General features: G+C 47.8%; 4 protein-coding genes across 4 annotated transcripts; 2 read left to right on the top strand and 2 right to left on the bottom strand.

Annotated features, from left to right (window-relative positions):
* Nucleotides 1-1,633: 1,633 nt before the first annotated feature.
* On the top strand, nucleotides 1,634-4,610 carry N7503_004301 (hybrid sensor histidine kinase/response regulator; the record flags this gene model as incomplete). Its single annotated transcript, XM_057063848.1, has 4 exons — nucleotides 1,634-2,624; nucleotides 2,675-3,064; nucleotides 3,117-4,204; nucleotides 4,260-4,610. 4 exons carry the CDS (start codon nucleotides 1,634-1,636, stop codon nucleotides 4,608-4,610), a joined length of 2,820 nt encoding a protein of 939 aa, XP_056921591.1.
* Nucleotides 4,611-4,854: 244 nt separating this feature from the next.
* N7503_004300 (uncharacterized protein) lies at nucleotides 4,855-5,258 on the top strand (the record flags this gene model as incomplete). The annotated part of the gene is made up of 2 exons (XM_057063847.1): nucleotides 4,855-4,981; nucleotides 5,059-5,258. The coding sequence occupies 2 exons, from the start codon at nucleotides 4,855-4,857 to the stop codon at nucleotides 5,256-5,258; spliced, it is 327 nt and encodes a 108-aa protein (XP_056921590.1).
* Nucleotides 5,259-7,104: 1,846 nt separating this feature from the next.
* On the bottom strand, nucleotides 7,105-7,401 carry N7503_004299 (uncharacterized protein; the record flags this gene model as incomplete). Its single annotated transcript, XM_057063846.1, has 1 exon — nucleotides 7,105-7,401. One exon carries the CDS (start codon nucleotides 7,399-7,401, stop codon nucleotides 7,105-7,107), a length of 297 nt encoding a protein of 98 aa, XP_056921589.1.
* Nucleotides 7,402-8,714: 1,313 nt separating this feature from the next.
* On the bottom strand, nucleotides 8,715-13,574 carry N7503_004298 (ABC transporter integral membrane type 1; the record flags this gene model as incomplete). The annotated part of the gene is made up of 12 exons (XM_057063845.1): nucleotides 8,715-8,855; nucleotides 8,939-9,416; nucleotides 9,484-10,370; nucleotides 10,425-10,822; nucleotides 10,890-11,029; nucleotides 11,165-11,747; nucleotides 11,796-12,029; nucleotides 12,089-12,223; nucleotides 12,295-12,439; nucleotides 12,498-12,724; nucleotides 12,775-13,303; nucleotides 13,356-13,574. 12 exons carry the CDS (start codon nucleotides 13,572-13,574, stop codon nucleotides 8,715-8,717), a joined length of 4,116 nt encoding a protein of 1,371 aa, XP_056921588.1.
* Between the last annotated feature and the right edge of the window lie 830 nt (nucleotides 13,575-14,404).

Genomic DNA, 14,404 nt, shown 5'->3' with positions numbered 1-14,404 from the left:
TAATGGAAGATGCAGCCGTTGAAGACGCATTCCATTCTGCCTAGATATACCGTCTATCTGACGAAGGAACTCTTCCTTTGGACCATTCAAGGCCCAGTCCTTGCACAATATCCCATGCTGGATCATTACCCCCATGGATAAGATAGACCTGCCGCCATAGGATAGGGCATGACTGAAATTTCCAGTCTTCGACCATCTTGGGAAGAAATACGCTCTGAGAATGACGACTTAGCGTCTCAGACAGGCCTAGCTATAAAGCTCGCAACTTGTACAGGGAGGTTGAGTGATCGCAAGAGCGCGAATTATTTCACCGCGCGGTAAAATGCCTAGTGGAAGTCCTACGGTGGCCAAGCGATGATAGACATTAACATCGAGGAATTCAGCGACTGCAAACTCCCATCCTGTTAATTCCATGGCCGACTATGCCTGTTCGTGGAGGCTGGCGAGGAAGTCATCTTCTTGGAAGATATCGCGAGTGTAATACCAAAGCACTGGAAGCCTGAGTCTTTCCTGCTCGGTAAGGAAAGCCCGTAAATATTGCTCTGTAAAGTCAGGCGGCTTCATTGGAATTGCCGATGGTTAGTCGGATTCTAATATGGGATGGAACGTCTTTCCGACATCTGGGGACTAAGGTCGAATGGGACGATCGAGATTCTCCCGATCGAGGATTGGGCCAACGGTCTGTAGGCGAGCATTCGGCGGTATGAAATTCTTCGATCGCAGAGTCATTCCATCTGCTTTAGGGAAAAACAATATTGTAGAGTCGGCGATGACGCATGCCATTCTTTGCTGTGTGGAAATGCCCCTCTCTGCATTCGCGGCAAAAAAACTCTCATCTTGCCTGTAACGTTGGAAAGGGGCTGACAACCTGTTTTAAAATCCAAGACACATGATCTGCCGTTCGGGACGGTTTGGTAAAGGGGCCGAGGCCTCTCTCCGTGATTCTCGAGTTTTGAGCAAACGGTATGAGATTTAGGGCGATCGAGTCGCAAGAGCAGGGCGGTCAAAATGAATTTGACTGTCTCTGTGTCTGCAAAGCTTCAACAAATTGGCGAAAGAACCAGCATTCGACAAGAGGCTAAAGAGCGGGAAATTCAATTGAAAGCTTGTTAATTGTACATTTTGAGGACTTGGAATTTTGGACCACCATAGATGTGACAAACGCCCAATTTAATTGTCACGGCTTGGTTCATCGTTTTCTCAAGGGACCCAGTTTCACTATAGCCACGAGTTAATAACTTTTTTAAACCTGAACTTCGTGGACTCAAGGGGCCTCAATATTGCTTACTAATGATCTGGCCGGCGGGCGTCTGGAGAAAGGACCTTTGCTTTGACAATTACAAGTGCTTTCTCATTCTGCCACTCGCTTTGGTCCAACACAACAAGGAAGGCCAGGTCGATTTGTGCGAACCGATCGCTCGTCGCGCCTGCATTCGTTACGGTTGTTGGTGTACTCAAGGTCGCGTCCTCGAAAAGTCCATTTGGTGACCCGTACTCCACATAGCGCGTCGTATTGCAAGATAAACCATTAGAAACAAAATCCTACCGGCGCATTTACTCGACAGACTTACGAAACATAGCAGCGATAGCCATGGCGGTGCCACGGAATCTCGTTTGCCACTACAACCCAACGATGGTCGCTGCCGCATTGACCGTCTCGCTTCTAGGTGCACTAACATCGACTCAGCTCATGAGTCAAGCGCGCAATGCGCGCACTTTTTCTAGTGTTTTCATCTGGACTGTCTTGGGCTGCTTGACATTTGGGTTCTGCGGCGTCTGGTGCTTGCATTTTCTTGGCATACTGAGCTGCGAATTCGATGTAGCCATCGGCCTTAACCCCTTTCTGACAATACTCAGCGCTGTTCTTGCGGTATTTTTCACTTTCGGCGCACTATCTACACACCTTGTCCAGAAATACCAGCGACGATGGGTTCAAAAGCACTTTGACGTTGAAGGCCCTGTGACCGCTGTCGACCACCATCTAGGTCCCGAATTAGGCCGTCGAGAAAGCCTGGAGCGTCCCTTTCGGTCGTCTCTTGAGCTCTCACGGGGTCGGACTCGGGTCTTTACAACCGACAGTGGGCCGTCGGATTGGACGGGAGATGGCAACATTCACGATGGTACGTCCAGCACAGGCGCAAGCTTGGAATTGGAACGTCGCCTTCTCGATCCAAATAACAGCTACAGTTTGCATAGCAACAATACCTCTTTGACGGCTGTGCCACAATCTCAGTCATTGCTATATGACAATCCAGATGATACCGGCACTTTACGTACTAGAAGGCAAAGAGAGAACTTAGTTTCTGCACGTTCTGCCCCGACGCTCGGCATGCTGCTCATCACTGCTAACGCGCTAATCAATGGTCTGACATTCGCCAATATTGTCAAGGGCTTCATATGGTCAATCGCGCTCACGAATATGCATTTCATGGGCGTGAAGGCAATGGACATACCCGGTGGTTTCGTGAGCCTCGATCCGCTACGTGTCATGTTGTGTGCTTTGATCAGCTGGTCTGTATGTTGTGTCGGTGTCATCCTAATGGCTGGTATGGAGGTCAACATCAAACAACAGGTCGTGTTTTCAGTCGTAGCAGCCACAGGTGTTGCTGCAGTGCATATCTCAGGTTGGTTTGCAGGCTACGAAACAATTGAAGTAAACTAACCGCATTAGCAGGCATGTACGCATGTTCTTTCTGGTCTACGGAAGCACCAGCATCGAGCACTAGCTACCCTATCGAGTTACCGGTCACAATTGCTAGTGTCGCACTTCTCACCTGCTTAGCTTCTACTGGCCTATTAGCACATTCTGCAACTGTTGCTCGAGATAAGTTGACTGACGTTCTTTACACGAGAAGACGGCTATGGGCTGCAATCACGCAGAAGGAGAACGCGGAATCAGCTGCCGCGGCGAAAGGTCAATTCATAGCCTCCGCATCTCACGAAATTCGAACTCCTTTACATCAACTACAAGGTTACGCCGACCTTCTTGCGCAATCGGAACTATCAGAGGAGGATCGACGACTTTTGCATGCTATTCAACTTGCAACTAGATCACTGGCGATGAGTCAGTTTCTTGATGTCTTAGTCTTCGGGTAGAGTGCTCATTTTGATTATAGTCACAAGCAACGTCCTAGACTGGTCCCGACTCGAAAGTGGCGAGGCCATCTGCCGCCCCGTTGCAGTCGACATCCGAATTGCCTGTGAATCGGTTGTCCACGTCCTCCCGAAAAACGAAGATAGCGCAGAGACGGAGCTAATTGTTCTCGTTGCACCTGAAGTGCCGATGTCTGTCGTCATCGACGAGACATATGTGCAGCGCATTTTGATGAACTTGCTCTCGAACTCCCTCAAATTTACTGCATGTGGATACGTGATGCTACTTATCCGTCTAACAAAGGGCGTCCTCCACGTGACTGTGGAAGACTCTGGCTGCGGCATACCAAAATCTTTTCAGCCACAGCTTTTCGAACCTTACAAGCAAGTTCAGGCCCGAGGAGCAGAACGCGGGACTGGACTTGGCCTTAGCATTGTCAAACGACTCTCAGAAAGGATGCAAGGTAGCATTACTTTTGAAAGTAAGTATCAACAGGATCCGGGTGTTGGAGTCGCAAACAGTGGCAGCGTTTTCTCTCTGGCAATTCCCATCGCCGACCCGGTATCCTTCTCGTACCATCTGCCACTTAATCCACTACAGGGAGTGCGAGTTCTTATCCTGCACGATGGCAAAAATCGTGCTGTTGAGGGCTTCATAGCCGCTTGGAAATTGTTTGGGGCGGAGGTCTGCGCCACAGAAGGAGTCATGGACATTACGAGTGATAACGGCATTATCATTTGGGCAGACCTAATGGTCTTGCAGAAGCGCCACGATTTTTACAGCCATATGATAAGGCAACAACAAAACATGTTACTCATTCCATATAGAGACCAAGCCTTGTTAGAGGAGGTCCTGGGGACCACGCCTCCAACGAACGTACTACCCATTCGGAAGCCCCTTATATGGCATGACATAGTGCAGACGGTGTTGGATATACGAGAGACCAAAGGTACACAAGAACTAGGCAGCGGCGTCAAAGCCGGTTCAGCAACATTTGCAACATTTGCTGCTAGCTCAACAAGTGGAAAAATGCGCATTTCGGCAAACGAAAGCCGGAAACAGACTCCAAGAGCAGGGAAAAGGACAATATTACTGGTCGAAGACAACAAGGTATTTCAGCAGCCTCCATTTTACTGACACATTTCCCATACTAATAGTGACTCAGATAAATCAACAACTTGGCGCAAAAATGTTGAAGATGCTCAACTACGACGTGCTTTTAGCAGAGGATGGCCAGGAGGCGGTTGACATTGTCATGAAGTATTCTCGGACTATAGATGCGATACTAATGGATCAATCGATGCCCCGAAAAGACGGAATTACTGCCACGAGGGAGATACGTGGGTTGGAAGCTGTTGGCCGTCTCGTTGGACGACAGACAATCATTGCTGTTACTGCAGCTGCTGGGCCAGAAGCTCAAGCCCAGTTCCTAGAGGCAGGGACTGACATCTTTCTGTCGAAACCGTTGTCTTTGGCAAAGCTTGAGCAAACTTTGTCTGTTTGCCTCGGTGGATAGATTGTCATCCAGATCTAAAGGTTCAAGAACACATCTGCTCGTCCCTCCCAAATGTCAAGTTCAAGTTCATTTTGTGACCAGAAACTTTAGCAGATTTGCTTGATGGCCTGGTCTTCTGAATTTGACACGCGCTTATCCTGATCGCGGATGACAAAACAGAGCAATCTGGTCCTGATGCAGACACGGTGATTACGCCAGAGCTCTGGCATAATGTCAAAAGCCTTCCCGATCAACAGCAAAGAAAATGGCCCGTCTTTCACCTCTTGGTGCGAAACCGTCCAGTGTTCAGTCTGCCAGTAGTGAATTAGACGCTTGTGCTCAGTGGAGTAGCGACAGACTCAAAACTGGCAGAGCAGATAGACTCAAAGAAGGTACGTCCTAGTAGCTCTTGGAGGGTGCTGCCGTGATATTGAATGATTGTTCAAAACAGATTTACTAATAGATATAGTGCTAGTCCCTCAAAGCAAGAACAACTGCCAGAGTTCTATGATAAAGTCATCACATGGTCAAGTTGATATATCAGAGTTTTCAAATACAAAACAGAAGCCCAAGAACAAAGTCAACCTTGCAATCTGTGCTCAAAGATCGAATACCCAGAACAGAAAAAGAAAAGTTGAAGAGGACGGCGATACACCTTGGCAGACATGACGCCTGTGTGAGCATCCTTGCCAAGCGCGTTTGTCGTCTGTTCTTTTACCCACTTGGACACTATGTTTATTCAAGAGAATCAAATTCTTGATCTTTTCGAAATCAAATTCTCGAAAAAATCAATGATTGACAATGAGCCGTTTTTCCCCCCTTTAGGCTCGTAAGCAGCCCTGATGACAGTTGCCTTCTGTATGGGCTTTTTAGGGGGCATCCTGCCCAGATTGAAAAGGCTCGGGAATGCGACATGGTGGTTCAATGAACAGGAAGTGATCCTCATTCTTCTGCTTGACACCGGAACTTATATGTAAGGCCTTTGCTTTGTCGAACTCGCCTCACATATGCTTTTATGCTGCAATAGCTCTCGGATTCAGCATTCGGACGACGATTCTTTCAGTACGCATAAGCAGCTCTTCACACGCAAATCTTCCTCAACTTCCTATATCCCATCTATGAACTTCCAGCTGTTCTGTTCTGTCGTATTCCCGAGCGGTTGTCAGAGACTTGTATTGTCTCATTGCTGTCTCCTTTTAAGTCTTCCTTGAATTGTTCATTGGGAGTAGTCAATCAAGACTTGGATCCATCTTCTTCTCAAAACCTGGAAGCAGTTATCGGTAGGTCAGTGTTCTCAGACACAAAAGGGAAACTTTGAGAAATCTCGCGTGTCAGCCAACGCAGGGTCTACTTGCCTATCTGCTCGCTGCTTAATCGTGTACCTTCGAAAGTTTCAGAGGCCCCAAGCTCTTCCAATCTGGTGAGAATGCATAGTACAGGGCTGCTCGAAATCAGCTTCATCTCTTTATCTTCTTCTTTTCTCGAAAGTCATCTTGCATAACGCTATACTCATTGCAATTTGATAGCCCCTGATGCGGTGCTTGGCGGAATTATAGTACAATCGTAGATAAATGAATAAGAAAAAGTCCTCGTTTCGTGATGAAGATAAAGGAAACCGTCGTGGCAAGCAAAGTTGCTAGTGTGACCTCGTTTGGGTTCGCTAGTTTCCGTGCCTACCGAGAAATGGTAGAATGTGGCACTGACTGCTCGTTATATCGGCTGGATGGGACATTGGCTGATTAAAGAGCTTAACCAGGAATCAAAGATTTGATGCTGGTGTGAGAGAATGAGCGAAGTAATTTCTAGGCCAGGGATAGAATTCTTATGGTATTCTGAGAGAATGGGGTTATGCGCTTGAACATGAAGTGATTGCCCGCATTCGCAGTATATGAAATTTTCGACGGTCATTTTGTTTACCATTACTAAAAAGAATAGCTTCAATAAAGTCGGAGCAGTCCGCAAATCGAGTCTGGCGAGAGAGGGGAAGGATTTGTATACTATGAATGACCTCTCGAATGCGCAAGTGACAGGTGCATGCGTCGCTTTATATTGTATTCCGAAGCAACAGCCATCTCTATCTGTCGTCCAGGTAATGCCGCTGTTTCTAATACTGGCTCAATTAATTGATAGAAAACGACATAAGCAGCCTGGATTTGTACTCTTGGTCTGTGCTCTACTCAGGCAAGTAGGCTGCCATCCCTGACGCAGATTACGACATATACTATCGAGCAATACGGCATGCATATCATTGTCAATGTACATAGCTTGCTTGGTGGAATCAACGGATTGGCAATTGGTGGAGCTGCTGGCAATGGGGGTGGTATTATAATCAGACGAAGGACTTTGATCACTGAATGAACGTTGTCGATGCGGTGCTCTCATTCATTCAGGAGTCGGGCTACCCTGAATATTAGGCCTTCGAACCTCTCAACGAAGCAACTGACAATCATGACCTGCCTGTATTTGGTACCTCAACAGCCCTCATATCTTCGAGAGCAAGCTGGATCCCGAAATGCTACAAGGCCGTTCTCGATCGCGTTGCCGCTGTGGACACAGGCATCCCAATGATGGCCCACGACTGCTTCCAGGCAAAATTTATGGACTCCGGAATACAGAGAACCAGCGACACGGGCACAGCGACGTATTCAGCAAAGGCGCCATTATCGCGCTGATCCGGGTTGATACCGAACACACAATCGCACACGCGGTTTTCCAAGGCAGGTGGGGAGGAAAACGAGTCAATTGCCTGGCCCAGGGCAACGACCTCGCCGGCAAAGTCGACTCCAACTGTTGCGTCGGGCCTATGCGTCATGTCAGCTGATTTGGCGTCATAGAGATTCAGTGCGACACAAGCCACCCGCACCAGCACCTCGTCGGCGCCAAACTAGGGTAAAGGGTGCCCGGTCTCCAGTATAATCTTGTCGCGACTGGCCACATTCAGAGCCTGCTGAGAAGTTTGTAACCCGCTCATAGTGGATAATTATGTCGAAGAGAGATTCCTAATTCTTGGAGTGGTCTGCGCTCGTTATAGTTCATTGGTCTATGGATTTCGCCAGACACGATGTTGTTCAAATAGCTTTGATCCGGTTCAAAAAGTACTTGGCTCTTGCCACAATGAAGCTATAACATCACTTAATTCACGTTGACCACGGGAGTGCGGCCTGATTGGATCGCGAGTCCGGCGGACGGACGGACGGACTTTTGATGGACTTCAGATTAGGGCTGCTGTTAGTCTGGTCCGATCGGAATATTGATTACAGACAATATATTTCTGCATGCATATCCCGAGGTCCATGGACAGATATATTGTATTGTCTAACTATATCTGCTAGTAAGTATTTCAGGTGAACAAAATGAAGTATTTCGTGGCACGCTAGACCTCAGTGTCTCTGGTTTCACACCCGTGGACAAGTCTGCTTACTATGCATTGTCCGAAGCAAGAATCTGGAGAGAGAATGCCGAAGTAAATGAAAGACCGGCAAGGAATGCATACCTACGTTATCTACTGATGAGGGTTCATTTTCTTCCTTGTTCATTCCCTTTCCATATCGTATTAGCACCTTATTTCCACCTCAGGGCCAGATCAACAGCTCCAACACCATTGAGACATACTGGTCACTATACATATACAAACCAGAACAGACGTAGTTAAAAAGAAGTCTTGACAAAAATTATGCAAAATCAGGCAGAAATAGGCAGAAATAAGCAGAGATGAGCCCCGAATCAGGCCAAATAAGGCATCAGTCAACCCTATTTCATGGGTTGGGGTGGACCTTGGACTTGTGAAATGGGGCCCCATTTGCCGAAGCCCACCCTCGAGAGCCGGCCCTTAAAGAGCTATGCGATGAGGAGAATTGAACTAAATGACTTACTAGTCACCCCGCGGTATAGATAGGGCAGAGAGTGACCGACGATTTCAATAGATGAGTTTGATCCAGTCATTACAGATGGTAATGCGCACCAAGGTCAGTAACATTTGAAGGCCCCTCTGAGGCCAGCAGCGAGATTGAAGCGGCACCTTTTATTGACAGCTTCACGAACACGACGGACCGAGCGAATAATACAAACGCCTATTATACACGAGGTAGATAGAACTTTGATTGAGCTATTGGGATGCATTTTACTCTAAAGCTCATGTTTATCTGTACCGGAGTACATCTGCTTGAATAATCCATCTCTGGCAAGAAGATTTTGCGGAGTATCAAACTCAACAAGACATCCAGAATCCAACACAGCAATTCGATCGAAATTTATGATCGTGTCAAGCTGTTCAACAGTTAGCTATCTCTTGGGCTTAATAAAATATATAGAATTTGTAAATTGGGTGACAGATGAAAATGGAAACATACTCTATGCGCGACACTGAAAACAGTACAGTCATGGAAAGCGTCTCTCATGGCTTTTTGCACTCGCTGGTCTGTTTGTGCATCAAGACTGCTCGTGGCTTCATCCAAAATGAGCACCTGGCATCCACCGTTACTCGTTTGTTTTTTAAGAATTGCCCGTGCCAGACAGAAGAGTTGCTGCTCTCCTTGCGACAGTGGATGGTCCTCAAGAAGTGCGTCCAGGCCCCCACGGCTTTCAATCGCCGCCCAGACGCCAAAGTCCTTCAGCACAGACGCAATTTCGCTGTCTCTGGATAGGCCCATTATATCGGCGTTATAGCGGATAGTTCCCAAAAGCGTGAACGGATCCTGCGGCACGACTATCAGCCTCTCGCGGATTGATTCAGGGGCGACCTTGGAAATGTCAGTCTGGTCAATTGTGATACTGCCATGCGAAAGGTCTACGAGGCGCAACATGGCTAGCGTGATGGAGCTTTTGCCGCTAAAATGTGAAGGATTGGTTAGCAGGCTGGTCGATTATATGAACGTCTAAAGGCTATAATACGTACCTGCCAGTGCGGCCGCAGATGCCGATCTTTTCACCCGGTCTTATGTGCATGGAGATGCTATCCAAAGCTAGGGTTCCGTCAGGATAGCGGAGAGAAAGATCCTGTATGTCGATCTCCCCCTTATCGGGCCACGATGCAGGCAGCTCTGTGGCTGTACCGGGTTGATTTTCACAAGGCGTTGTCTCCACAAATGACTTGACCCGGGCTATCGCTCCGAGTGACGTCTCGAGAGTAGTCCATGATGTGATAAGATATGACAGTAGTTGATTGAATCCAAGGATATTATTCAAAGCGACGCCGAGGAGGCTGGAACTTGTGCTGCTACGCAGCATGACGGCTAGTGTTACCACAACGGTTGCCAATGCCATCACCACGATATCCAATACCAGGCTCAACCACCTCTGCGCGCAAAGTAGCATGTAGTACGGTGTTTGAGACCGATCAAGATGCTGAGTCAGGATTCTTGATAAGTCGTCTTGCCAACCAAAGGCCCGAATTGTCGGCAGACCTTCGAGAACCTCGGCAAAGTGAGAATACAACGGGCTTTTAGACTCCAGATCTAGATATCGCAGTTGGCGACTCGTCTTGAGATAAATATTTTGCAAGAAATAGAGCACGATCAGTGTGGCCGGTATTGTCGTCGCCATGAACGCTGAACCCATAGCGATCAGCCCAATGGTGGCAATGCATCCAAAAAACGCCTCGGCGGAAGACATCAGCGCAATGGGAAGGGCCAGGTCTATCAGGGTCATATCTTGACTGAAGCGATTCAGGGTCACACCATTATCAGTGGCGGAGAAGAAGGATAGCGGTGCCTGCATAGTCGTATCCAAAAGCAACCAGTGCAAACGAATGGCCGACTTTGGCATCAGCTTAAGGAAGACGACCTATATGCACCAAATGGTAAGAAGTGATGCTGCCAGTGCCAACACGAGATAGACGGATACATAGAGAGGAAGCTGTCCGTCTCCTGCCGTGGTCCATTTGCTTAACCACACTTGCGGAAAGTTCTCGGCAAATGCTAAGAAGGCATGCCCAATAAGGAACACGGCGCAAAGAACTGGACCGACTTTTCGTGCGTAGTAATAATATACTGATAGATCTCCGATCTGCCGAGTCCGATCCATATTTTCGATGTCGTTTATGGGGTCAGAGTTCGAAGCCATTCTGCTTGAATGATCGTTGGGCTTGTCATTGTCATCCCGGATTTGCGGGTCGGAGCATAGTCTAGCGTGCCAGAAATTTGTATTGTGAATGGCCTCAATGCCTGTTGTTTGGAGGTCAACTCGACCATCTGAGTTGAGCGAGACAACACTATCTGCAATTCCAAGGTATCGAGCTGTGGTTGAGGATATCACGAGTCAGCACTCCTTCAGCTTAAGGATCTGAACCTGAAGGCGTCATACAGTTGTGGGTGGTCAAAACCACAGTTGTTCCCAGCTGGCGGAATATTCCACCACGAGAGAGAAGTCGTTGAATGATCATTTCTTGCGTTTGGGCATCTAACGCACTCATGATATCGTCGAGCAAGGCTATATCATGGCGACTGTACACCGAACGAGCCAGGGCCTACAAGTTTTAGCACTCGTCAGGGTGATACACGTTATAGACTTATCTCTCGCCGTCCGGCCAGCGACGAATGTCCTCATCCAAGCAGCATGAATATATGACGGTTTTATACCACATCTCGTCGACCTCGTGGTCCGAGATACCAGTAATGCTTCTCTTAATTGTTGTATTGAGTAACCATGGGTTCTGGCTGCAATAGGACACTTTGCTTGGTCTGATAGACACGGAACCCGACAGACATCCAAGCTCCTCTAGGATGGCTTTCAGCAATGTAGTTTTACCAGAGCCAACAGGCCCAATAATAATCACCAGGCTGCCGCTGGCGACCTTGAAAGAAACGTCGTTAAGGGCGGGACATGTAGCTTTTTGCGAAGGCAAGACAGTGACGCTATCCAAGGCAATGGCAAGATCCGACTCGGTCTTGTTAGAAGTAAACGAAAGATTTGTGTTGTCAATTCGGTTATCTTTCACTGGTTCAGATACCATGTATCCGTGGATCCGCTGAAAGCATCCCATGGCAGCCGCTAGCTGGGGCAAGACAGCGAGTAGTCTTTCCGTGGGCGTAGTGACGAGGGTGATAATACTCAGAGCAGTGAAGGCTTTCACGGTAGTGAGGGAGTCGTCCGCCCTGATTTGTGCCTGTACAGCGTACACAATGAAGGTAATAACAGGCGACCATATCCGAGGAACACTTGCTGATTGATATCAGCGGAGGAACAATATACAAACATTGATTGTCTGACCTAGACCATTCAACCACATGATTCCCTTGAAGAAAGCGCCAGATACAAACAGTTCTCGTTCGCGGTGCCCCTGCAGGGCCTGAGATAGTTTGCCAGAAAGTCCTGAAATCTTAGTAGCTTTGATAGAGCCCAGTACGGAGGATGTATTTTGAATCCGCTTCTGGATTTCAAGATTCCAATTTTGCTGATTCTCTCCGATTGTCTTCGCCACTAGCTTCTGACCACCCAGGCATGCTAGTTCCAAATGTAAGTAAGAAAGCTTTGCATATTTCGATGCAAGGCCTGCTGCTTACCTAAAGTCAGAAGTAATGGAACCACGCAAGTTGGTCCCACTTCTCTTTCAAGTAGCCATGTACCAATTGCCACTTCAATTGTGCGAGCCCACACGTCATTGAAATTTTCCAGATGCTCAATAATGCCATCAACGTCTGTTTGGGGCTTATTAGCACACCAGGCTGTCGCTTTCATATCCTTAGACATGCGAATGAATACCACTCACCTGTACTCATCAGCGTAAGAGCTGCGCTCTCCCCAAAAAGGTCGTCTTGGAGTCTCAGGGTCCTGTCGTGGATCAATGAGATCATCGTGCCACGGAACAAAGTACTCACTCTGGACAAGCGATGTCGGTAGTGCACATTAGACAGCTAGTGTTTTGATTAGCGGTGGAAGATGTAAGCAATATTGCAAAGGAACAGATCATACCGCTAATCCAAAGTAAATCAAGAAAGCGGCTCCGATAAGACCATATCCACGATACCTGCCCTCCGGCGTGATCGGGTCCTCTACATAAACCAAAACCGCCGTGATCATGAATGGTTGGGCAAAATTGAACCCAATCATACACACACGAGGCAAGGTTACGGCGAGGAATTCCCGCCAGAAACAGCAGAGAAAGGCCCAAGGCAAGGAGAGCATGTTATCTGTTTTACCTGGGACGTGTCAGTATTTGACATTTTTAACGTTAGAGAAAATATCCTACCATGCTTCTCCCACGCTTTTTTCAATCTTTCGCCCGTGCTACCGGAGCTAAGGCCAGGCTCAAGAGCGAAAAGGTCACGACTCCCAATGATCTTCCGACACCCAGCCAAGAAGAGTCGATTCAGCCACCAGACAAAGCTCAGATTAACAATGCCACAGGTTGCTTCGGGTGGATACTTTTTGTAGGGGGACTTCAGATAAGACGTTTTTTCTCGGTTCTCCAACAAGAACATGGCGATTTTAGTCCCAAATACCGCGCTCTGCACAGCCGCAATGGCGACTCGATGTGTGAGCCAAAAAGTCCGGATCTGTATCGCGTCAAACAAAATCGAGAGAAGCAGGTAAATAGTCAACAGAGAAGAAGGCCTCGTTGATCTAGTGTCTTCGACATAAGACAACCCAATGATAATGGCAGAACTTGCGAGGCCCAGGACAGCAGAGGGGATGCTGGTCGATGTCCGTGAAGCAACCGATACACTCCAGAGCACCAGGAGGGATAGTTGAAGGGAGAAATTTATTGAAGCTGCAACCTATAAGCTCATCAATCGCAGCCCAGCTTATGGGAAGTACCAGATGACATACCAGCTTCAAAACATAGTCGTGTTTGGATCGCGTCTTTCGTTGACAATGAGAGAGATGGAGTAGTCGGAGTGATCCAGCCAGTAGCAGAATCGTCGAGGGGATTATTGACAGTATAGCCTGCTCAAAGGTGATCGTAAAGTCGAATGCTCTCAGGCAGCTAACGGGTCCGAACGCGTTATCGGAGGTATCTGCCCAAGGGGCAGTGGAATTGAAGGCCATTGCCGTTGGTATTCAAACCGGAACTGGCAATGAGAGACAAGAACAGCTGTAACATGGCGATCAGGGTCTTTTCTGGGATATTTAGGCGTGAGATAGCTAGAGATAACGATTCGAATGATGACGATAGCGATGTTGCCTAAACAAAGAGATGGCTACTGCATGATGGTGGGGACCCGGTAGCGTGTCTGATTGGTTGATTATCCGTCCTTGGTTTAATCAGTGATCGGTGGTTTCCCACCGTATCAGTGAATTGATCGCGCACAAAATGTGATTATGTGATGCGTGAGCTGAGAAAAGCAAATTATGGCCATTTCGTAACCGAACCTAGTTGCGTATGTCTTATATATGGCCGGACAACCGTCGGCTGGACGTATCCACATGACCGATCGGGGTTCCACTTAAAGTAAACCGCCCCCATATTTGTTAGACTCTTCCCCTTTCCTTTTCCTGCATGCACCCCCGATTGAACGAAATTGATAGAAATCGCAGGATTGTTATTCAGGCGCATTTATGAGTATGATTACTGGAATATGCTACAATGATTTTGATTTTCCTGCCCGACAACCATGGTTCGCGTGATCCAGGGTTTACTCCATAGATAAATGCCATGACATTTGGCGTACTATGTTCCCTTGGAGCAACGGATTTAGTGGTTGTACGGAATAGCCGTACGCAGAGGAAAAGGAAGGAAGCAAATGCATACAGATCGATAGAATTGATGTGGTATGAAGGAAAGAAAAGCTATCTGAGTGAGGGGAGTGGGATAAGCCCCGAGGAGCAGGTGCCTAGGTGACCGAACCGTTGACATCAGAGGTATCGTCCATTTCTAG

Source organism: Penicillium pulvis (genome assembly GCF_028828015.1).
Source record: "Penicillium pulvis strain IBT 33274 chromosome Unknown contig_23_segment0_segment0, whole genome shotgun sequence".
Lineage (NCBI taxonomy): Eukaryota > Fungi > Ascomycota > Eurotiomycetes > Eurotiales > Aspergillaceae > Penicillium > Penicillium pulvis.
This window is presented reverse-complemented; position numbering and strand designations above follow the sequence as displayed.